General features: G+C 52.0%; 8 protein-coding genes across 8 annotated transcripts; all 8 read right to left on the reverse strand.

The window, feature by feature from the left end:
- Positions 1-1,634: 1,634 nt before the first annotated feature.
- Positions 1,635-2,996, reverse strand: BROUX77_006861 (uncharacterized protein; the record flags this gene model as incomplete). Its single annotated transcript, XM_073751892.1, has 1 exon — positions 1,635-2,996. One exon carries the CDS (start codon positions 2,994-2,996, stop codon positions 1,635-1,637), a length of 1,362 nt encoding a protein of 453 aa, XP_073603008.1.
- Positions 2,997-3,670: 674 nt separating this feature from the next.
- Positions 3,671-4,588, reverse strand: BROUX77_006862 (uncharacterized protein; the record flags this gene model as incomplete). The annotated part of the gene is made up of 1 exon (XM_073751893.1): positions 3,671-4,588. One exon carries the CDS (start codon positions 4,586-4,588, stop codon positions 3,671-3,673), a length of 918 nt encoding a protein of 305 aa, XP_073603009.1.
- A 134-nt stretch (positions 4,589-4,722) lies between these two features.
- Positions 4,723-6,430, reverse strand: BROUX77_006863 (uncharacterized protein; the record flags this gene model as incomplete). The annotated part of the gene is made up of 3 exons (XM_073751894.1): positions 4,723-4,812; positions 5,009-6,135; positions 6,205-6,430. The coding sequence occupies 3 exons, from the start codon at positions 6,428-6,430 to the stop codon at positions 4,723-4,725; spliced, it is 1,443 nt and encodes a 480-aa protein (XP_073603010.1).
- A 917-nt stretch (positions 6,431-7,347) lies between these two features.
- On the reverse strand, positions 7,348-8,892 carry BROUX77_006864 (uncharacterized protein; the record flags this gene model as incomplete). The annotated part of the gene is made up of 1 exon (XM_073751895.1): positions 7,348-8,892. The coding sequence occupies one exon, from the start codon at positions 8,890-8,892 to the stop codon at positions 7,348-7,350; it is 1,545 nt and encodes a 514-aa protein (XP_073603011.1).
- A 1,252-nt stretch (positions 8,893-10,144) lies between these two features.
- BROUX77_006865 (uncharacterized protein) lies at positions 10,145-11,065 on the reverse strand (the record flags this gene model as incomplete). The annotated part of the gene is made up of 2 exons (XM_073751896.1): positions 10,145-10,543; positions 10,676-11,065. 2 exons carry the CDS (start codon positions 11,063-11,065, stop codon positions 10,145-10,147), a joined length of 789 nt encoding a protein of 262 aa, XP_073603012.1.
- Positions 11,066-11,731: 666 nt separating this feature from the next.
- BROUX77_006866 (uncharacterized protein) lies at positions 11,732-13,156 on the reverse strand (the record flags this gene model as incomplete). Its single annotated transcript, XM_073751898.1, has 5 exons — positions 11,732-11,811; positions 11,876-12,025; positions 12,117-12,539; positions 12,671-12,912; positions 13,095-13,156. The coding sequence occupies 5 exons, from the start codon at positions 13,154-13,156 to the stop codon at positions 11,732-11,734; spliced, it is 957 nt and encodes a 318-aa protein (XP_073603013.1).
- Positions 13,157-18,492: 5,336 nt separating this feature from the next.
- On the reverse strand, positions 18,493-19,913 carry BROUX77_006867 (uncharacterized protein; the record flags this gene model as incomplete). The annotated part of the gene is made up of 4 exons (XM_073751899.1): positions 18,493-18,518; positions 18,577-18,746; positions 18,812-19,595; positions 19,649-19,913. The coding sequence occupies 4 exons, from the start codon at positions 19,911-19,913 to the stop codon at positions 18,493-18,495; spliced, it is 1,245 nt and encodes a 414-aa protein (XP_073603014.1).
- Positions 19,914-21,214: 1,301 nt separating this feature from the next.
- On the reverse strand, positions 21,215-22,616 carry BROUX77_006868 (uncharacterized protein; the record flags this gene model as incomplete). The annotated part of the gene is made up of 3 exons (XM_073751900.1): positions 21,215-21,828; positions 21,898-22,464; positions 22,541-22,616. The coding sequence occupies 3 exons, from the start codon at positions 22,614-22,616 to the stop codon at positions 21,215-21,217; spliced, it is 1,257 nt and encodes a 418-aa protein (XP_073603015.1).
- Between the last annotated feature and the right edge of the window lie 516 nt (positions 22,617-23,132).

The raw sequence follows: 23,132 nt of genomic DNA on the forward strand, positions 1-23,132 counted from the left end.
CTCGTTGCAGCACCGCTCCAGCGTAGTAAGGGTGTATCACACCTCTTTCAAGGGCCTCCCTCGCTAGTCTTCTTGCCATCAATCTTTCCAGAGCTTTCCCAAGCGTGGGGAGCAGTGAGATTAGTCTAAACGACCTCGGGTTGTTCTTGTCGGCCTTACCTGGCTTTGGAATTGGCACCAGGCAGGCGGTCTTGAAAGGCTTGGGGTGATGTGTTCTTTCGATGCACAGCCTAAAAAGTCTAGTGATGTGTTCTCCCAGTCCTTCCCATGCCAGCTTTAGAGCCTGGTTAGGAATGTCGTCTAGTCCTGGGACCGTGTTCTTAGGTGCAAACACGGCGCTCTTGACTTCTTCAACCGTGAGATCCAGTGTGAAGGGGTGACGGTCTTCCGGTATCGTCGGAGGTGCCACGTCCGGCAGTCTGTTTCTCACATGCGCTTCCAGCAATGCGTCGGCCTTTCCCGCAGTCGTCCTGGCCAACGTCCCCTCAGTTGTGCGGACCGCCGGTAACTCGGTGCGCGTGGTGCTTCCTGTCCAGCCCACGGCTTTGTAGATTTCCTTTGTCTGGGCCATTCCGTTTATCTTGCCGTTGTAGAAGGTTGCCTTTGCTCGTTTAATGGCCGCCAGGTACTCTCCTCGGGCAGCTTGGGTGATCGCAGAAGTGCTCCCCAGGGCTCTTCTGGCTGCCAGTACTTCTTTGTGTCTGTCCTGGCACTCACGGGTCCACCATGGATGGTCTCTTCCTCCGTTCTTCTTAGCCTTTGTCAAAGCTGCCTGGGAGATGCTTGTCAAAATTTCCTCAGTGAGTCTGTCCAAGTCAACGTTTCCTGTTTCTTGGGTCGTCCACCACCGGTCAATTCTTGTGCTCTCGGTCTTTGCTCTGTCGAGTATCGCTTCTGGTCCATCTTGTGCAATTCGCATTCTCGATCGGTCGTTTTTTGTCACGGGGGCTCTCGTCAGCATCAGTTCCAACAAGGTGTGATCGCTTCCAACATCCACCTCGTCATGTGACCCAAACCATCCCACCTTGCTGTAAAGCTCGCACCCTACCACTGAAAGGTCCAAAACGCCCCCTCTCGCGTGTGTTGGTATCCCGGGGTCATTCAGAACCACCATGGATCCGCTCTCCACCCAGTCTACCAGCTCTTGTGCCTGCGGTTCTCTTCCTTCGGGGGGCGCTTCGCCATCCCAGATTGGATGCCTTAGGTTGAAGTCACCCACTATTATGGCTTTTCGGCTTGGTCTTGTTTCCATCAATTTTTTTGCTGCCTCACCGCAGCGTTTGGATCCTCTCGGGGCGTTGTATACATTGGTGATCCGTATTTCTCCTCCTTGCGTCTCCACCACCAGGCTTTGAATGTCTGGGTGTGGAGGTTCCCATTGCAGTCCACGTGCCTTCACATCTTCTCTGCAGAAAATGAGAACGCGTGGCCTTTCTATCCAGTCATCGGTTGGCGCGAATAGCCTGTATCCTGTTATAGACACAGTCTTCGGTCTGTTCTTGTCTCGTACGAAATGGGGCTCCTGTACACATATGACGTGCGGGAGGTGTTTGACAGCAGCGCTTGCCAGTGCCGCCTGTGCATTTCGTCCTTTGCCGAGGTTCGCCTGCCATAGGAGAAATTTGTTGGTTTCTCTATTCATGAGTAGTAGGGGCGTCGGTGATTTCCATATCGTCGGTAGTCTCCGCTACCTTCTTCTTGTTGGCTGTCGTGTCAGTTCCCGGAGTCGCTTTTTCCTTTCTGACCTCCTTTCCTGTCGCATTTCCAGTCGTCTCCTTCTCGGCGGGCGATGGGCCTGTTTCTGTGCCCCGTATTGTCGAGTCCGCCCCCGCCCCGCTGGCTTGCTTACGCTTCCGACCCTCTCCCTCCGGGTCTTGTGCTTCTAGAGCGATGTTTCCTTGGCCAGCTCTGGCCGCCCAGGGTGCCGTTTCCGTGGGGCATTTGGCAACTGAGTGCCCGGTCTTCTTGCATCTGGTGCAAGTCACTGTCTCTTCCCGACATTCTTTGCTGTCATGTCGGCGTCCACACTTCTCGCAGCGCCACGTTTGCCTAGGTTCACTGTAGAAAGCCTTTGTCTTTTGGCCCATAAAGTTCACCTGTTTGGGGCGGCCCTTCAGCTCCCTAGCCTTGAAGGCTGCTCTAACTGTGGCCTTCAGTCCCTCTCTCAAGAGGCTGCACGCAGCCGGGGCCACGCCGAAAGCCTCCTGCACGTGGTGCTTGGCCTTTGCTTCATCCATGGGTACGAGCACCATCTGTCCCTCGGTGCTCAGCTCGTACCACGAGGTCTGCTGGTCTCTCAGCGCTACCCATACCCATGGGTCGTCGACTTCGGCTTTCACGCCGGCTCCCATGGTCTTGGCCACCGCGGCTAGTTCCTCTGCCGTCAGTTCTGCTCCCTTGTCCGGGAGGATAGCAAAGCCTGTTGCCGTCTTGTTCGCCCGTATGAACTTTCTGCCCTTCGGGGCTGCCTTGTTCACCACGCCCAGCACTGCCATGGGGTGTAGGTCGCGCAGTTGATGCTCCTGGTCCATTCTCAGGAAGACTCTGTAGTCTTGGCGGGCCTCCTGCTTTTTCTTCTCCTGTGTCGCCTTTCTCGACTTCTGCTTTTGGGTCGTCTCCTGTTGTTGCCCGACTGCCTTAGCCGCAGCTCCAGCGTAGCTCATTTGGGAGACAGTGCCTCCGGACGCGTTGGACTTTGTGTCCTTCTCCTTGGTTGGGCCGGGCACAGCCTTGTCCGCAGCCTTGCGGTTCGGCTCTGCTGGCTTGGTCGCGTTGGGACCGCTGGCGCGGAAACTCACGACCCATTCCACCAATTTGGGGACGAATTGTTCGTCCATCTCCTTGGAGAGCTTCTCCAGCTCCTCAGCGTTCTTCTCGAAGAATTCGATAGTTTTCTTGTAGCTATCGATTTTTCTCTCCATGGCTAGGGTTGCCTGCTCCGCGTCCCTAAAAGCGCGTTCAAAACACGCGCCGAGCTTTTCCTTGCCTCCCGTCATCTTCAATGACTGAAGACAGGTCAGGGAATCCGTTTATTGTATTTATTTAACGTAAAAAGTCGTATTTGTCTCTGAAAACACCAAAGGTGCCTCTTGAAAGGTGTTGTTGAAAAGGTTGAGCGCTTGATTTGATTTGATTTTCTTCTTTTACGTCTACCTACTGTTATTTCGCAGCAATACGACGGCATATTCCGGACGGAAGCAGTCGGATGATGTCATCTTCCAAACTACTCCCGGGCGGTCAGCAATTGCAGGTGCGCGTAGACTTCAAGCATCTCCTGCGACTTTTTAGGGTCCGGCATTGAAGCCAGGAGGACTCTCTGTCCAGCGCAGCCCGGGGGCGAACCTGCGGGGTTCCAGGGTTGGTTACCTGGTGTTTTTGGTTTGCAACAAACCGCGTGTAGTCTAGTCTAAAAGGCCACCGGCTCTCGGCACGGGGGTTTGTCCCCGGCGGATTACGCGTGATTTTGTCCTCTTGCGGGCATGGCCGTTGCTGCATTTTTTTTGAACGTTTTCCCTCCTCTGTAGTTGGTGGACGGGAAAAGGACCCCCCAAAACCTCCTCATGGAATCCTTCTCGACATCTCCTTCCGATCCTACTACCTCGTCTCCTCCCAATCTAACCTTCCTCTCCCATCTCTCTTCCACTCTCATCTCTCCTTCAAAATCCCACCTTCATGTCTCGGTGCTGGCAGTGGGTAGTGGCTGGGTAGTCTCGGGGCGCTCGGGCTGTTGTCTTTCTTCAAGGAACTTGAGATTGCGGCGTAAAACGCTGGCAACGTGACTTGTTGCTTTTGTTGTTTTCAGAAGCTTGTCAGCAAATCTCTGGCTCCACGGCCTCGGCAGTGCCCTGCATTTCCACCAGTGTCCTCGTTCCTTTGGCTGGTTGCAAGCTCGGCACCCGCGTGGACAGTTGTGTTCCCATCGGTCATGGTACTCGTCAAAGTCACCATCTCCGGTTCTGGCGGCCAGGATGTGGCCTAGCTCAATCCTGGTGAGGCCGTCGTAGCGGGAGACACGGAAGGGGGGTTCGGCGGGGACACCAGTTCTCAGTGGGCGGTATCCTTTTTGCTTCTGCCACCATTCCCCGTATTCGAGACTTAGACGGTCTCGCCTCCATCTCCGTGCTCCGGCCAGGCTGACGCGGGGTTCCGTTGTCGTCTGTTGGCACCCCAGTTTTGCTTGCGCGTCTGCCAGTTCGTTGCCTTCCAAGCCCATGTGGCCTGGGACCCACAGCACATGGACTCTCCTCCCAGGACTCTCGCTCGCCCAGCGGCGAAGGGTTGTCTTTGTCTCATCAATAACGTCCTGAGATGTGCTGTTTCTGGTGGATGGGTTGCGGAGGCGGTTCACTATTCCTTGGTTGTCCAGACAAAGCCAGATTTCCTCGGTACCTTCGCGCGCCGTGGCCCGCCTCGCTGCTTCGAGAGCGCCAATCGCCTCAGCGTCGGCCACTTCCATCCATTTTCCCAGAGCTACGTGCCCTTCCTCTAGCGTGGCCCCATCTTCCGTAATCACCCAACCCGCGCCCGCGTTTCCATTCTCGTGCTTCGAGCCGTCGGAGTAGGCAATGATCGTTCCCGGGGTGGCCATCTCAACTTCCGCTCTGTGTGCCTCTGCCTCTTTTTCCTTGTCCAGCCACGTTCGAGACGGCATGTCTGGCCCAGCTGCGTTTGGCCTGAGCCTGGTGTGCTTCTCCATTTCGGCAGGTAGCAGTTTTCGCAGCCTCACCACCACTGGATTGTACTGCGGCCCTCGAAGTAGATGCTTGTCGTCGAGTCTGTGCCATCGTACCGCCTCTCGTCTCTTTTCATCTTCTAGGAGGAGCCCGAAAGGTGGAAAGCTTGCCGCATGGTGTATGCATTCTCTTGGCGTGGTGCGATACATAGGGAGAGCCGCCCGTAAGCATTTTCTAAGGGCAACATTTATCTTGTCTGAGGCCGTTTTTGTCGTTTCCGTCCCAGTCCAAGAGCTGGCCGCAAAGAGTGATTTGCTCAGAGCGCACGCGCGTACCGCATGGAGCATGCTTTTCGTATCTGCTCCCTTATAGCAACCGGCCAGATACCTCAGGCCGTTCGCCACTCGGTTGATGTCCGCGGTCACGTGCGCGATGTGCTTGTCGAAGAGAAGTTTGGCATTTAGATGCAGCCCTAGCCATCGCATCGAGGTATTAGCCGGGGTGGGTTTAATCATGCCTAGACCCTCCACTGTGACGGACGGATTTCCTGCGACCTTTCTTCTGCTCTTGACGTGCAGCAGTGTTGACTTTCCGGGGTCGATCTCCAGTCCGTTGTTGGCCGTCCACCTCAACACTTCCCTCATGAGAATTTGGATGACTTCGCAGTTCTTGCTAAAAGCAGGACCACTAACCACCAGAGACCCATCGTCTGCGTATCCGAGAAGTGCGGGGTTTTTCTTGTACAATGGGGCCATGAAGAGCATGTACAGCACTGGCGAGACCGGCGAGCCTTGCGGGAGGGAACCTCCTACAAGGGTTGTGGCGACGCCTCCTTCGGTGCGCATGCTTGCAGCCCTATCTTCCATGAAGCTTCTGACCCATCGGCATAGCTTCGTTGGCCAGCGGTTCTCAATCAGGCGGTGCTCCATTCTCGCTGGGTCAACTGCATCAAAAGCTCCCTTGATGTCGAATGTGAAAATTGAGGTGACCTTTTTCCAATCCTGGGCGTCCTCGATTCTTCCACGGAGCTCAATGAGCATGTCGGTAACGGCCCTTTTTGGCACGGCGCAGATGTAGTTTCTCGGGATGGTTTCTCTCTCTATCGACTCTTCCGCGAGCCGCCTAGCCACTGCTCTCTCGAGGCCTTTGCCCAGAGTGGGGAGAAGTGAGATTAGGCGATACGAGCGTGGTGCTTGGCGTGGGCGTCCTGGCTTCGGTATTGCCACGAGGTCGGCTTTCTTGAATGTGCTCGGGTGGTGTCCGCTGTCTAGGCATAGGTTATATAGTCCCGTTATCAGATTACCTAGAGGTTTCCACGCCCTTTTCCATACCTCGTTGGGGATGCGGTCCGCTCCCGGCGCAGTGTTCGCAGGTTTCCAGATGGCAGCCTTCACCTCGTCCGAAGACAGAGGGGGCCACTCAATTGCGTCGGGGTTGGGCTCCTGAAACCGCCATTCTGAGCCTGTGTGTGGCTTAGTATGGGTTTCCAGAAGGAGAGCCACGGATTCTGCTGTGCAGGTCGTCTTCGTACCGTCTGGTCTCTGCAACAGTGGAATACGTCTGTCGGTCTTGTCGTTGGCCCATTTGATCGCGCGGAATACATCTCTCGTTTCGTTGAATCCGTTGATGATCTTACTCATGAGGGCCCTCTTGGCCTGGACGACCGCCCATTGCATTGCCTTTTGCTCCTTGACGTATGCCGCTCGCAATGTGAGGTCTCCCAGTCTTTCTCGAGTTTTGTCGCGTGCCTCCCTCATCCTGGCGTTGCACCGTTTGCAATTTTCGTTCCACCATGGTTTGAGGTCGGTGTTGGGTGGTGTTTTCGGTGTCGACACATCCAGTGCCCTTCCCACTGCTGCGACTAGTCTCCCGGCAAGGTCGTCCGCTCTGTCTGCTCCGCTTCCGCTACCGGTGAGCAGCCACTCCAGGCCGCTGTTCTCTCTTGCGCACTCCGCCACGAAACGTTCTATATCCATCTTCCCTAGTCTCCACCTTGCCTCTGGTCGTTTTCGAGACGCTCTCGCTTCTATCTCTAGCTCGAGTATCTCGTGGTCGCTTGTGCTTCCGGGAACAACTTTCATGCGGGTCTCCCATTTCACTACCGCCGCGTGCGGCACCACGACCAGATCTATCACCCTCCCGGCTCTGTGCGTTGGTTCGTCTCTCTGGTTCAGCACAGTCAGCCCTTGGTCAGTCAGCCAATTTTCCAGGGTCATCCCGTCGTTGTTTTCTTTGTCGTTGGCGTCCCATGTACCGTGGTGGGCGTTGAAGTCTCCCAATGCAACCCATGCGTGTTCTTTTTCTGTACACATCAGTTCTTGCAATCCCTCACCGGCTCGCAAGCACCTCTCCGGCGCATTGTACACTCCCAAAAGCCGAAGCACGCCCTTTGTCGTCTTGATGCGGATTGGACACAGGTCCGGGTGGGCCTGATTTGTTTCAAGTGTCTCGATGTCTTTCCGCACGTAGGCGATTCTCCGTGGTCGATCCAACCATCCTTCTCTCGGGCTATGCAGAGTGAATTCTGGGTGGAACTTCGTTTTGTCCTTACGCGGTCCAATCCAGGGCTCCTGCACAAACACGACGTCTACCCGTTGCCTGACGGCTTCGCGTAGAGTCAGTTCATGGTTAGGTCCCCCTCTTCCCACGTTGACGCTCCATACTGTTAGGTGTCCTAACATTCATCTCGCTGGGAGCGTTCTCGGATGACCTCGGGCCGCGGAGTCGGCTGCTCCGCCGGGGAAAGTCTCTTTCTCTTGCGAGCCTGGTTGTCGTCCTGGGGGTTGGCTGGCGTGTTTTCCGTTGGCTTTGGGGTCGTGCGATTCGGGCGAGTGCCTCGCTTGCAAGCGGGGTCCCCTGCTGAATGGTCCGGAGCCTTGCACACGATGCATGCGGCGCGGGATCCAGCGTGTTGCCCCTCTCTGTGGTCTGCGCTCCCGCACAGGCGGCACCGTGGCTTTTCTTTGCACCCCGCTGTCGGGTGTGTCGCCCAGCAGGTACGGCACAGCGGCAGTGAGGGGGTCCGGCACTTCTTGACCGTGGCCGGGTTTGAGCTCCCCTCGAATTTCACACTGTTGGGGAGGGTCTGGCCCTCGGGTAGGTCCACTGCAATACGGAGTGTGGCGTCCATGTACTTCTCGGTTTCGAATTGCCACTTGATGGATTTCACTTCTCCACCGGTTTGCTCCGTTATCTGTCCGATGAACCATTCTTCGTTCTTCTTAGTCACCGGTCCGTTCTCGCCTACGACATAAAAGTCTGATAGGCCAGTGATGCGTGCATGCGTCCATCTTTTGTCAATTTCGCACGCTTTCGCCCCACACGCTTCCTTGACGCAGTTCAGCTTCTCGGCTGACACCGCACCCTTGGTCGTGTAGAACGCCCAGCCCGAGTTCACCTTCTTGATCTGGATCTCGGCGGGCTTGCCGCCAAGGACCTTGGCGATCTCGTTGCTGGCGTCCGCTTCATTTGCGGCCGCTGGTCCTCGGACAAAAACTCGCACTTTTTTCTCTTCCTCTGTTGTCGTTGTCTTTGTCTTGGGCTTGGGGGCAGTCTTTTTTTTCAGGGTGACTGCTTGTCCCTTGCCACCGTCGGCCTCTGCCGCGGTGCTTGCGTAGCTCCTGTTGTTGTTGTTGTTGTTCGTGTAACCCGGTGTGGGCTTCGGGGCTTTGGCAGACCCTTGCTTGTCGTTCTTAGGGTTGCCTGAAGGGGCAGGGGTGGTGCCACCTTGGAGCTTCTGGAGCATAGCTCTGAACTCCTGGGACACGTGTCCTGCCAGCTTCCTCACGTTCGCGTCGCCTTTAGCCATGGCGACGGCTTCGTTGCACATTTCGGGGATCTTTTCTGCGAGCCAGAGGTACGCCTCAGCGCGCAGTTCTATCTTCTTCATCTCTCCTGCGATGTGCTTTCTGGCCATGGCGAGATTGCGGTCTTTCTCGGTGGCCGCCCCACGCTTCTCGTTCTCCTTGGGGGTGTTGGACGGTGTCGAGCCCTCATTCTTCTCGATTTGTTCGTCGGGCTTGTCGACAATCATCAGCTCCATTGACGAGCTGGTCGGAGTCTCTTGCTGGGCGTCGTCGGTCTCGGTTTCTGGCTGGACGTCGTTCGTGTTGACCATCTCAATGTCGACCTCCGTGTGCGCGTCCGTTGCGCTGATCGTGGGCTGGTCTTTCGCGGGTCGCGCCACCCGGGCGCTTCCTGGTGCATCGTCGCACTCCATTTCTGGATAAGGGGATTGTTCTCGATTGATTCTTGTAAGTCTGTGGTCGTTTCGCTGATTGACTGTTACCAGTATGGTGGTTCTCGCGAAAGTTGTTGAAAGGTTGAGCGCCATAGTTTAGGAAGAGTATAAATAGAACAACAACAACAACAACAACAAGAACCTCTTGCCATAATAGTTTAGTGGTTAGAATACGTCGTTGTGGTCTTCAGCCCCCTATAATCCGACGTGACCCATGTTCGATTCATGGTTATGGCACATAAACATCATACTCGTGGTATATCCTTTTGGCGTCTCGAACTATCATGAGGTTGTCGTCTTTTTTTTTCTATTTTTTTTTGCTCTGGAACTCGACCGGTCTGGTGTACAAGAAGCCGGAGGGGCTTTCAAATTTCAAATTTTCGGACAGGGGAGGGGGGGGGGGCTGGACTTCGTTTCTTGTTCCACAAACTCACCGATCTTATGTCGCATGTAGACAGGTCAAATAAATAATCTCACACTCACAAATGTCGTATATCAAGTATCCATTGCCAGTATATAGGCTAACAGAGGTTTTCATCATTGTTATATTTCACACAAAACTCCACTCCATCCACTGGTTGTCATATATCTGGTGGCTCCAGCTCTTTAACAAGATAGGTAGGTGTCGATGATTGTGGTCTTCTAGTGCTTGTCAGGCCGAAGAGAGCCTGTGTCTGCCTCATGGCGGACCGTGTAATGCTTTTCATGTAGATCACCTACGCAACATAAAGTCAAGTCAAGTCAACTCGGCCAGTATAGTCGTTTCACAGGTAAACTGGCAGGTTTCTGGTTGGGAAATCAGGAACTGGGGTTTTTGGAGAACAGGGAGTTGGTTATAAGTTATATCGAAAAATGACCTCACAGATCTCAGGTCTTATAGAGACCAACAGGAGTGACATGTCTATTCTGACGTGGTTGGATCATATCAGTGAAGATTGAGTCAAGTGAGGACAGGTCCTGTTTTTCATACTGCTAGTCTAAAAGTACCGCCCGTACAAGTGTTGGTGATACTGGGACAGTATGGACATCAAAGATTGTTATCTCCAACGGTTGTGCCCAAGACCACCGCGATTGAAGGTACCGTTGCTCAAATGATGGGTACTATGAACTGAGAGATATACTCCATAGATATAACAGGTAACAATACAGTACTAGTAAGAGTAGATCGTATAAACTAGGTCTCTATGGGTCACCTTTTCTACCCCTCACCCTCTTCCACATCACCTGCCTCTCACTTCTTCTTCGCGTTATACCTATCCTTGTACTCCCTCGGGCTCTCAAAGTTTTTCAGCGCCCATATGCCCTTCCGCGCTGCCTTTGCCTTTGCCTCAGCCATCTTGTACAGCCCCTCACGACCGCCAAACTCCATGCCCGTCTTGGCCTCGTACGTCGTCGCCAGGCCATGCTTGAGCATCTCGAGCCCAACGTCGCGCCGGATCACTCCCCAGCGCCAGCTAAAGACCGTTGCAATCACCCGGTCATACTGGTCGCTACGCAGAATGCGCACCCGCACGTTGCGGTTGCTGACGTAGTCGGTCAGCCACCGTTGGGCTTCAAAGGCATATGGCTGCGCTGGCTTGCCAAAGTGTGCTGCTTCGGGCGCGTCAATGCCGGCAATACGAATGGAAATCTGTTCGCGGATAAAAGAGTCAGCATTTATCTGTCTGTTGGGCTCTCGGTCCCACTTTATATCGTCACTCGCTTTTGAAGCTTGTGGTTCTCTGACATTCCGTATTGCCCCCTTTTATCTCCCGCGACTTACCGTATTCCCCTTTAAATCTACTCTCTTCGTCGGTACTTTCCGCAGCCACCCCCAGCCTGCCAACACGCCACCCGGCGTATGATACAGCTGTAGCCCGTCGCCGTCGCCGACGCTCGTCACACGTCCGTACAGCGTGCGTGTGCGATACATATCGGGCCTGATAAACATGGTGCGGGGGATACGCCGCAGGTATTTTCCATACAGATTGATGATGCCGAGTGCCAGCACAGTTGATGCAAATGTCGGCGCCCAGTCAAGCGCCGCGCTTAACGGCAGCGTTGTCGAGCTGGACTGGTCATGGAGCGAGCGCACCCAGCGGCTCGGCTCGTCGGTGCCTGCCGGTTTGCTGGGGCTGCTCGTCGAGGCTGACGAGGTGAATGGCCAGACCATGGCTGGGAGAAAGTCGCTAATCGAGAGACAGCTTGCGTGCAAGTTATGTAGGTATCTGTACGTGTTTGCCTGTTGTCAAGCTATCGATCATCAGTCGAAGAGCTCGAGTCTTTTGCGCAGTGAGTCAAGGAGATGAGGTTGAAATCGGGATCGTCGAGCATGCTAGCTTCTTATGTATTCAATATAAAAATCTTGAGAGTATACACGTTGTATTCAAGTGAAGGTAAAGTCTGTTCAACTCTTCTGAAATGTGTCGAAAGATGAAATCTTTTGAGGATGTGGATTATTGAGTTCTCGAGATTCTTTGACGATGATCTTCTGATCAGGGTTGATGACTAGGGTTATAACTATCGACGTCATAGTTCGAACGTTAAGCGGAGCGGTTCTCCAACTTCTAATTCAGAAAAGAATAGACGATGTACAGAGTACGATTTTCATGTAGTTGTGTCAAAGGAAGAATTACAGCAAGTAGGAAGATTCATTCAAACATGTACTTAAATTGTTTGAAGTGACGTAAGATAGAAGTAGATACTGGCAACAAGTTCATGAATGTTGAAGAAGGTAGAACAAGCTCAAAGGCAACCAAAACGACAGAACAATAACAGGCATGATAATAAATAGAGGTATAGAGCGTGTGAAAAACAGCTTTTCCAAACAGCGATATGTCTAGGCCTGAGCTTTGAATGTCCGGCCGGTGGCTGTCTTGCGCTCCTTCTCCTCGTTGTCGGGCCGCGCGCGTCGCAATACTAAATCTTGTTGTTAGCAGGTGGACAAGAGGTTTGAATTGCGATAGTGTCGTGGAATTTTTACCTTGCAGGAAGTCGGCAGTCCGCTTACGCATACGCGAGTGGATATAGGCCTTGGAAGCCTTGATATGGTAGTGAAAGTAATCACGGAAGGTCTGGATGTGGGAAACAACCTCATCCATGCGCTGAGGAGTGAGATGGCGGGGGAAGAGAACTGATAAATGTTAGCACGATTTCCATGTATAGAAGACGAATACTAGAAATCTGGGAGCTAGTAGAAGTCAACAGGGAACAGAACAACGGACCAAAAGTGACATATCCGACCTCGCCATTGTTGGTGTTGTGGATGTTGGGCACACCCTGAAGCTCGAGTGGAGGCTCGTTGCGGAATAGAACCTGGGGCGCATTTTGGATAGCGCGCCGGCGGGCGTCAACGAATTCCTGGATGAAGACCTTTCCATAGACCTTGTCGGTTTCCTCGCGGAAGATTGTACTGAAAATAACAGTCACACGGTCGTGACTGGCCTTTACAAATATCGACTCCTCCTCACGGTAATGGATGGCCATGACTTCACCACCCTCACGTAGTCCCTGAGGTGCCTCTTCTGTGGTGTATTTGCTGGCTTCATCTCTCAGCTTATAGTGCTCCTGGTAGGCAGCTTCGAAGGGGGCGGCCATGGCATTGCGCTTGAGCAGAGCGAATTTCATGATTAGGGCATCACGCGCTTCTACAGATTTAGACCAGAGATTTGGGTTAGCATTAGTAAGGTTTGTCACAAGATGCGCAAATTGGTTCATGAGGAATGAATGGGATCAAAAGTCAGCCATCAAATTCGCGGATATGTATATATGCACATACCCTTATCAGCAGGGAGATCCTCGAGGTCAACCTGCACGGAGAAGTCGTAACCCGGCTCGGTCGGAGCAACGTAGTTGCTGTATTCGCGCTGTAGGACCTTTTCTGTGCCGTACTTGAGGAGATCCTTGAAGCATCGTATTTGAATAGACAGCAGAATCTTGGTCTTGGACTCGGGGGTGGAGATGTGGAAGATGACGCCATCAAAATCAGACACGGTCTGATCAATGTGGGTGGGAGCAGCTCTGGAAATGCGGAACGAGGGTAATATTAGTGAGTTGAAGCTATGAGAAAGCTTCAAAGTCTGTAGCAGCGCAGAGAGAAAGAAGATGGAAATGGGATTTTGAATGCAGTCGGCAATGAGCGGGTTTAGGACTTGTTGTCGATAGGCAGCGGTTGGTTGGCTATTTTCAAAGGGAAAACAAACCCGGAAAAGCGCTCGGTGAGCACGTTCTGGATCAGAACATTTTGGTAGTCGAGAAGAAGCATCGTGGGCGAGAGAGAATGCGCCAATGGTCTGGATAAAGAAGAGGTGAAAAAGAACTTTTTGTAAGCGTTGGAAGTGCCGGAGCATCAACAAGGCTCCGTGATGGTGTTTGCTCCCCAAGTTGACAGCCTAGGCCAAAGTGGCTACTATGGACGCTGGTGGGGCTGAACAAGCATAGCTATCCCAAAGAGGAAAGCCCCATGATTGGTCCAAGCTCGTGAAGAAGTGGATCCCTATCAGATGACAAGGCACGTGTGGGTTTTTCTAGGGTAGTCTCTAGGGTTAGATAAGTTGGACAAAAAGCGATAACTAACATGAGGCATTGTCGGGGTGTAAATTGGTCCGGAGGCAAGGCGGGACATGTTTGACGATTGGAGTTAGCTCGCATATTTCCGTGGCTTCCGCCTGTCATTTGTTAAACAAGACAGACACGATTCAAAGATATGTGCTATTGGAAAAATGTACATGGAAGAAGCTTATATAATAGCACAACACTACTGGAGTGACACGCCTGTATCTCCCATTACGCTATCGAATCTACTACTTGTAAACTACCTTTGAGCTGTGAAGAAGAGTATAAATGCCGTGGTTCGTCGGCCCTGGAAAAACAAGAATATACTCGAGAAGGACGGTATAAAAAGACACACCTTCTCGTAAAGTTCGGGCTCCATAGTTGACAGCAGACGTAGGTTTGAGAGGTAGCATTGGCATGGTCCCTGCGCTTCCGAATCTGCGAGGACAATGAGAGGGTAAGCAGGCCCGCCATCGCTGGTGGATATCAAAGCAAGCCAGAACGGAGATGTTGCCATGGCCCAAAAACTTGCGCAAGCAGCGACAGGAGTGCAGTTGTGGGTAGTAGCCAAGAAGTAAAGATAGGCCTCATAGCTTTGTAGGTATGGGGCTTGCCAGTATTGACATACATACATACACAGTCGAGACAGCGGTGGAAGACTTGAGGGTATGTGCGTTGACGGCAGGCTCACAGAAACGCCCAAGCTTTGTACAGTATACGCATATTACTGCAATTTTGAGGGGGGCAACCGACGGATCGTATTTTGCTAATGTTACTCTTGTTGTAGCGAGATGGGTGTCGGTGTTTTTTGCTACATAATGGTATGCCTATGTGGATGTCGATAGATATGTGCTTGTGCTTTCATGTACATAAATATAGCTAATCAACCATGCGACTTGCACTAACATACAGGTAGTTATGGACTCTTCAAGGACGATCAAGGGGAGCAAAGACAAAGAGAGACAGCCAGAGCCAAAGGAAGGGAAACAGGCTTGGCAAACGTCAGGATTGGCTGGCTTGACAGGGAGCGAAGAAAAAGGAACAAGACTTTTGCTAAAATTGGCGAGTGGTAAAGGGAAGGTTTATTCTCGGCATTTCACTTGTACATCGAAGTCTTGGCAAAGAAAGCAAGACCAGAACCACGTTTGTAACTAGGAAAAAACACCAAAAAGGCTGTGATACCCAAACTAGACGGCATTGTTACACCCACCAATTGTATATGGACATTACACCTTGGTGAGGCACTCGGTGGTAGTTCTGTGGACTTTTGGTTTTATTAGCAACAGGAGAAGTGCGACAGGTGGCCAGCCAGGAAATGAAGACGGCTCTCAGGGTCGCAAGTAGGACCGCGAAGCTCGAGCCATCAGGCCAGCGCGACCAAGCCCAAGGCCTTTGTAGTTCTTATTCCCGCGAGGAGCGCGCTAGCACTATGCCCTGGGAGGAAATATGTTCATACGGCGTGGTCGTCAGACAGGATCGTGTTTGTCGAGTCCCCGGCGCGCCATTCCTGTAGTCAGTCTCGCTGGCCAAAAAAAGAAGTCGGATTGCATGCAACGTCCTGTGCTTCCGCAGCGCGATAGGCGAGCCTGAATAAGGGCAGGCTTGAAATAGTCATGCCAGCAAGCATACGTGATGTATCGAATTATCTACACACCCAGAGAGAGGCACAAAGAACAGGCGCAAAGGCAGAGCGGAGCGTGTTCCTTGCTGACAGCCAGGGCTGATGTCTGTAGGACCCCCTGTATTTAGTGAATACCTGGACCTTGCGTATGGGAACCTCTGATGGGGGCCTTTTTTAGCGCAACGGCACAGTCGCTCAGGGCTCCCCTGTGGTGGGAGCAACACTACAATGGCGTCCATGTGCCTGGACTATAGCGTTGTCGCTATCCTTGGTTTCCCAGCGGACGGGCTGTACCGCGCATTTTGTTCCCGAGCTTTCTCGCACCAGACAGGCTTTTGCAGCTTTGCTTGGTGGTTGAACTATTTATTGGTGCCAATTTACATTTTCATGATTCTTTTAATAAGGGCCCTTCCTCTCCCCCCAACGCCGACTTGTTTCTCTTCCGCCTTTTGTTCTTTCTTCCCTCTTCGTCTTCTCTTGTTCCCGTCGTTGCTCATTCTTGTCGCTCATTTGTTCGCTGTTGCGTCTGTCTGTTCATCTCTTGATACTTTATTACTATACTACTCTTATAACTACTTATTTCTTAACTTCCTAGTACATCCACTCTCTGCCGTCGCCTCTGTATACAAGTACTTGTACTCAGGCTTCCTGTCATACTCGCCTTACCTTCTCTTCTCTGTCCTCACACGCACTCTAAACACTCATCATGTCGCAGCCGTGAGTATAACCTGCTTGTCTCTCGTCACGCCTCAGATTGACATCTATCTGTTCCTCCGGATCGTCGTACTAACGCCCGCCCAGCTACCCTCCCCAGCCCAACTACCCTCCCCAGCCTGGATACCCTCCTCAGGGCTACCCTCCCCAAGGATACCCTCCCCAGGGCTACCCTCCTCAGGGCTACCCTCAGGGCTATGCCCAGGCTCCTCCTCCCGTAAGTCTAGCTATCGGGACCCCCGATCTTCTCGTCCCCGTGCCCAGCTAACGCGGCCCGCCTGCTTCTCTTGCGGCTTTGCCATCCGAATAGATGCAGTACCAGCAGCAGCCCCCACCCAAGGAGGAAAAGTCACACGGCTGCCTGTACAGCTGTTTCGCCGCCATGTTCTGCTGCTTCCTCTGCGAGGAGACATGCTCGTGCTGCTTGGAGTGCCTCGACTGCTGCTGCTAAAGGCTCAAAAGCCAGCCAGTAGTAAAAGCAAGGAGAGAGAAAAAAACACCCGGAGCAACGAGAAGAGAAAATGAGCCGTATTCCTTGAGCATGACCAAAGCATGGCCATGAACACAGATCAAACCCTTCATCAGTTCCGGTCTATGGCGTGACTTACAATCCGACCTGACGGTACATTATTGGTTCCATCTCTCTTCTTGTACAAGGCACCGTGAGAAACAGAACACACGCCTTTTTCTTTTCTTTCTCCTCGCTCGCCTGCAACATGTCTCCGCGTTTACATGGGCTTTGTTCTCTCATTCTTGCTCTTTTGCTTATCTGGAAGAGAAAGAGAGAGAGGTGACAAAAAGCCCTTCCAAGCTCCAAGTCGTAAACACGGAACGCTGACCGGGGTGTGCTTTGGCCATGCCTCCATCCTTGCTCTCAGCAAGTATCTATGCTTGCACCCACCCACCTACCCTCTCGGCCAAGTCACAAATCAGACGAGGCCAGAAATCACGGCTGCTGGTCCTTCCCTCTCTCTTTTTGCTCATGCTCTTTATTTTTATTGCTCTCATATTATTATTCTATTTCCCCCTTCTTTACGCACGTCTTTGTCATACAACAACGCTATTGTTTCCTTTTATCCCGTCGTCTTGTTTGCTCTCTTTGCCCGCGGTTTCTGCTGATTGTTTACTTGCGAATTATAAACTTGGATTTATACCTTGGGAATACCTTTTCTTCTGTCTTTAAAATCAGTGACATCCTACATTTACATAGGGCTCTTGTGTGTGCTTGTGCTTGACTTTGCATGTATAAATATTGGTTGTCTTGTACGGCCTGCTGTTGCCATTGTCTTTGCCTGTCTCTTGGCCTGGTGTTTTTTGTTACTCATGCCAAGAATTTCTTGGTCGACAAGTCTACCACGTATTGAGAAAAGCCAAGACCGGAAAGGACATCCCTGCTCAGACTTGTCATACAAATAACTGTGAACAAGGGTTGTCTCTGCAGTCCTCCTCTCTCATCTGACCTTGGAGCGATATAAAAAAACTTGGCAAGACGAGATACATTTAACTAGTACTTCTCTGTCAACAAAATATGTAGCTATGTGTGTGTAATAACTACCCTAGACCAATTGCTGTATACTTGTGCTTGTAGAAGGGAGTTTTCTCGGCACCCCCGAATCATGTATGTGTCTGTGCTTGGAGAGAAAAGGCTTTCTTCCTGATGTACCCGAAATCATCACCACAAGTTGAGCTGGGCTACCAAGACCCAGTGATGTAATGAATATTTCTGTAGTTAGCCGTTATGTCTAACTAGTTACATGTTTGTACACGTCTGGTGTTTACACCGCAGTGCAATCGATCTAATCCCTTGGAAGGGGTATCCTCAAGACATTGAGTCTAGTAGTATGAAATCCAATTACGACACCTTGAGGTCTTGCAGCTTTGAACCAATGAAACCTACCACCTCGACTCACTGATAACCTAGGTGCAACTATTTGTGCTTCGATAGTTGTATGTCGTTGGGATCAACAATGGACGCAGTGAGCACTACACAAGGATGCTATCTCAGTTACTTTCGTACGTACTAACTGATGACTTTGCTCAATCTTAATTGATCCTTGATCGAATGAGGTAGTGGCCACCAAGTTTCAAACTAGAAGCTGCTGAGCTGCCAACACAAGGGAGTACTACTGTGATGCGTTCCAACTCAGTGGAGGGGTTCTTTTCAATCAATTTTGCCACCCCCAACTATAACTAGTTACCACAATAACAAGTTAGATAACTATACATAACTACATATGTACGTCATCCATGGATAAGGGTGAAAAGGACCATTGAACTTTTCTTCATGAAGTCCGTTGGCACAATAGCCTCCATTTTGTCCACAATCAGGTCCCAGTTTGGCTATGGACGTTGAAGTAGCATGTGGTAAAGTGCATTCGCTAACTAGGCCAGTCTCAAAATTAGACAAGTTTTCAGATGATACATATGAAGGCCACGTGGAAATGGATTCCAATCCACTCTTCCGATTCAAAAGAACGCCAAGGTTATTCTCGTGGAAGACAAACGAGCTACATTTGGAAGTACACCCGATGAAACCACCAATAATCATTAGCGAACGGAAGGGTGACAGCTGGATTAGAGACCTCTCGTGTTGTCTACTACAGGCTGTGGTGTGGGAATCTGCCTATTGATTGAAACCATTGTGTTTATAAGGATTGCCGATATTATGCTTTGTAATTCCTTGGCTATGCTAGAGACGTGGACACACCCGTCTACATGACAAACTTCAAGTTGACATCTGGCATATCTTGTTAGAACCGTTAAAAATAAGACATGGGAGAGCAGGGACGACTCACCGAGCGGATGACTGGACGAGAGCTGAGGACGCTGCGAGTATTTCTGTTCCAGCAGGTCCCGCACGTTGTTGAGTAGCTGGAGGTATGTTTGGTTTGAGTTGCTGTTCATGGCTGATATAAACGCCCATGACATGGCGCCTGTAGCCTTTGAGTTAATGGTTGCATCCGCTCTGTAGATAGAAATGTTAGAACTTTTTCTTTTAGCCGGAGAGCCATAGTTGTAGAATGAACGTACGATGTTTGGTCGTCCTTGCTGCCCGACCACATGACCACATCAGCTGGCGACGTCTTGGTCTTGATTGTCTTCTTGTACGCATCATCGCCCTTGGTCGCCTTCTTAAAGAAACCAAAGACTTCAGTTGCCACGCCGGACATGTCATTGCGTGAGTACGCCTTGAAGGCGCTGAGAAGACCCTCACCGGCCTCCTTGGCCAGGTTCGGCTCCTTGATCACGCCCTTGGTGCTGTAGATGTACGGCAGATCAAGCACGGATCCAGAGTGGCATGCGTCAACAATGGCAGTCAGGCGCACACCAGCCTTGAGAGGAGTCACGAGGTACTGGTGGATTTCATCGTCGACCAGATGCCCGGCGCTCTGGAAGTCAACGGGGTAGATGGTCTCATCATGGCCATCCTCTTCATCACCGTCTGTGTCGGCAGCTTGGCCACCATGGCCCGAGTAGTGGAAAAATAGAGCATCATTCGGCTCGGCACCAGCAACGAGCCACTTCATAGCCTTGATGATGTTGGCACGCGTGGGCATGCTCATGGGATCGTTGGTCTTATCATCGGTCAAGATAACCATGTCTTCACGCTTGTAGCCGTGGTTCTGCATGATGAAGTTGGACACATTATGCACATCGTTGATGCAGCCGCGTAGCTCTGCCTCGGTTCCAAAGTAGTTGATGCCAATCAGGAGCGCCTTGCGACGACCAGTGCAGTTGGAATACTGGAACGCATAGTCGTCCGGGGCACCATGGCCGAACTTCTGAGCGCCACTAGGAGGCATTTCGGCACGGCCTATTAAATAGAGTTAATGCTTGCGTTTGGACTTGTAATGAAGACAAACTTACTCTGATTGTTGCCACCACCGCCACCGTATCCGCCGCCGTAGCCCTGGTTGTTTCCAGAAGGCATACCGAAGCGATCAAGCCAGCTGGGAGGAGCATCGTTTGGGGGCGCATATTGCTGCTGCTGCGGGTAGCCGCCGCCGTTGTAACCGCCAGGAGGGCCATAGCCACCGGGGCCTCCGTAGCCGCCAGGCGGGCCTCCAGGAGGCGGGCCGTAACCGCCACCACCGCCGTGTGGCCCGTGACCAGATCCGGGGTATCCGTACATGTCTAGACTGATTGCCCCAGGTTTGAAGAAGCCTTGAACAGAGCTCAGTTGCAGGACGTCAAAAGGCCAGAGACCGCTGCGATAGACAAGCAGATGTGGTGGGAAAGGGGAGACTCAAAAGGTGCAATGTGAAGGGAAAGCCAGGTGGCCAGCAGGTCAGGCTGCACGATATTGGCGGGGTTGTGGTCAGAAGCGCTAAGCTGAAGGGAAATAAGAGCACACAACGCGCCTGAAAGCTGTGAGGGGGGGTGCAGCCAATCAGAGCGTAGCTTAGTGTGTGCTTGTATAATTTGAAGAACGAGAACAAGACAACAAGAATTCAGGCAGTCGAGATGAATTGTTCGATGTCTCTGGAACGAAGGGAACGGGTAACTTGGCACAATGGAATGTAGCCGGCCAAGGGACGAGGCATGGCTGCACTGTAATAACCATTCAAGGAGAGGCCACAACGTAGCAAATCAACGTGATCAGGCCCCGAAACCCCCCGAGAGCAGCCATCCAATATTCAGCTGCTGGTGCATTGCGCCAAAGCGAAATTGACTGATGCGCTTCTGAAGTGGTCGCTGAGCGTTTCGCAACGCTTCTGCTGGCTGGCAAACGAGGAGGGTTTCCATGATCAGGAACTGCGGTGCCGAGTTGATGCCCGAGCAGCCTCCATGCCGCAGTGTTAGTTACTGACTACATCCATGCTCCTGCAGACGCAGCCTGCCAGTGATATTTCCCTACTGGTGCAAGTGATGGCATCTATACTGAAATCCACATATGTGCGGCCCCCTCCCCTGGGCTGCTCAATCCCACGTCGCTGGGTTTCCTGACCCCGAGAGGCCTCACGCAGGAGACAACAACAGACAGACAAACAACGTTCAGCGGAGGCCTCCACTACGACGTCTTGGCTCCACATTGGGAATAACCGCAGAAAAAAGGGCAGTCCGCACAGACCGTTCCATTGTAGGCTGTCTCGGGGGGTGCCCATTGTATTGTGTTGTTTCTGTTTTGTATGCATGTCTGGGCCTGTTGTGATACAAAGAACAGAACAAAGGCTGGTGCTTTGCTTGCTTACACTGCTTCTACCTACGGCTTTACCCCGCCAGAGGACTTCTCATTTCTAGGTGAAGGGCCTTAGCATTGACTTAGCAGTTTTGTGATGGTGTGTTTTCTGGTGGCCCCAGACTGTAGCAGACGATGCTGTGAGGAGCAAAAGAATCAACTTCAGGTAGTTAGTTAATCATTGTCCTTGTGAATATTCTACCTGCATACTGTATCAACCCGTCCGTCCCGTCCCGTATCCCTTGCCTTGTGCCTTAGTCCTCATCCTCATACACCTCCTCATACACCTCTTCTTCGATCTGCTCTTCGATCTCTTCTTCGATCTCTTCAATCTCATCCTCAACCTCATCCTGAATCTCCTCAATCTCATCCTCAACCTCATCCTGAATCTCCTCAATCTCATCCTGAATCTCCTCAATCTCATCCTCAACCTCATCCTGAATCTCCTCAATCTCATCTTCTACCTCTTCTTTGTGTTCGTCGACCTCTCCACGTAGCTCTTGAACCTCTCCGCGGAGCTCAGCGAGTTCCTGGCGCAGCTCTCCGAGTTCGTCGTGGTCGCTCTCACTGTCGCTGCTGCTCGACGAAGAAGACGAAGAAGACTCGTGGACCTCCTCTTCGACCACCTGTTCTTCCACAATGTGCTCTTGGCGTACAGGAACAACAACAACCTCTTCCTGAATAATCTCCCTTTTGATAATATGCTCTTCCACAATGTACTCTTGGCGCACAGGAATAGCCTCATCCTGAGTAGCCTCCTGTTTGACAGCTTGTTCTTGCACAACGTTCTCTTGGCGTGCAGGAATAACCTCGGCCTGGCTAGCCTCTTGCTTGGCCACTTCTTCTTCTTTTTCCGAGTCACTGTCATCTGTAGCGTTGAATACATATTAGTTATGAAAGCTTGTAGAAAGTAGAGTGTGAACCATGCTTGACTTACGTAGGGCATTGGCAATCAAAGCGCCTCCAACAAGACCAACCACTGCACCACCGGCTGCAGCCATCATTGCGTTTTTATTGCTCTTTTTCTGTGCTGGTTGCTGAGTCTGGCCGGAGTTGGGATTCCCGTTATACCCAGCCGCAGGATAGCCGCTGGGAGGGTAAGCCGGGTAGCCATTGGGAGGATACGCAGGATATCCGCTCGCTGGGTAGGCGGGATGCCCACCACCGCTGGGCATCTGCGGTGCTGTATTGTATCCTCCATCTTTGTTGTCGCGGCTCTCATTCTGACTGTCGGATGCCAGAGGCCGAGTCCACTGAGAGGCACCGGTAGCTGTGTTCACGTAAAAGTAACGCGAGCTTCCCTGATCATACTGAGCGATCCAGCCAGTGGGCAGAGGAGAGAGACCGTCCGGCATGGACGGAGGCGGCGGAGGAGGCGGCATAGAGTCATTGCTGGGGGGATACTGCTGGGGGGGATACTGCTGAGGAGGGTACTGCTGAGGAGGATACTGCTGAGCAGGAGGGTAGGTATCATAGCTGACAGGAGGGCCATCACGAGGTTTCTCTTCAAGTATGCCAAAACTTCATGTCAGCGACAATGCCTAGGGCCCTGGCTTTTGAGCGAGATAGCGAGCACATACCTGGAGGCGGCGGGGCCGAGGACTTTTTCATAGAAAGACCCTGAAATTCCTTTGCGATGTTTTTAAAAAAGGACATGATGGGCTATGAGTATTCTAAGTAGTTAGATAAGTGTATGTGTGGAGCGTCAAGGTGACTTTTTTGAGAGAACAGCGGGCGAGGAATTGGTCGGAGGCGCAAATGTAAGAAGCTGTCACAGGCTTTATATATTCGTTTGGTGTGAAGCATGGACACCAGAAAGCCCCGAGGAGGGGGACAGGACAGGGGCTCTGAGTGGATAAGACTCTTGGAGCAGCCAAACCAAGGCGACCAGACCAACCCCACGCAACGGCCGTGAACTAGAATCAGACTTTTGCTTCCGTCTCCTGGCCTGGTGTCTTGGCTCTCCACGTGATTGTAGGTGAGGGACCCGGCAGGAAACCTGATTGTCATGATTAGACGGCGTCTATTGTGAGGTCAGCTGAAATCCATGTGCGCGGCAGATTCACATCGCCAAAATGAAGCAACTCAGATGTGCCAAGAGGCGCCTGTGGCCTGATGCCAGCCTGAATGGTTTTCAGAAGCTCAATGGGCCCTATCACAGCCTGTCATGCA

The sequence above is a fragment of the Berkeleyomyces rouxiae genome (genome assembly GCF_048999995.1).
Source record: "Berkeleyomyces rouxiae strain 22BRR77 chromosome Unknown BrBRR77_ptg000009l, whole genome shotgun sequence".
Lineage (NCBI taxonomy): Eukaryota > Fungi > Ascomycota > Sordariomycetes > Microascales > Ceratocystidaceae > Berkeleyomyces > Berkeleyomyces rouxiae.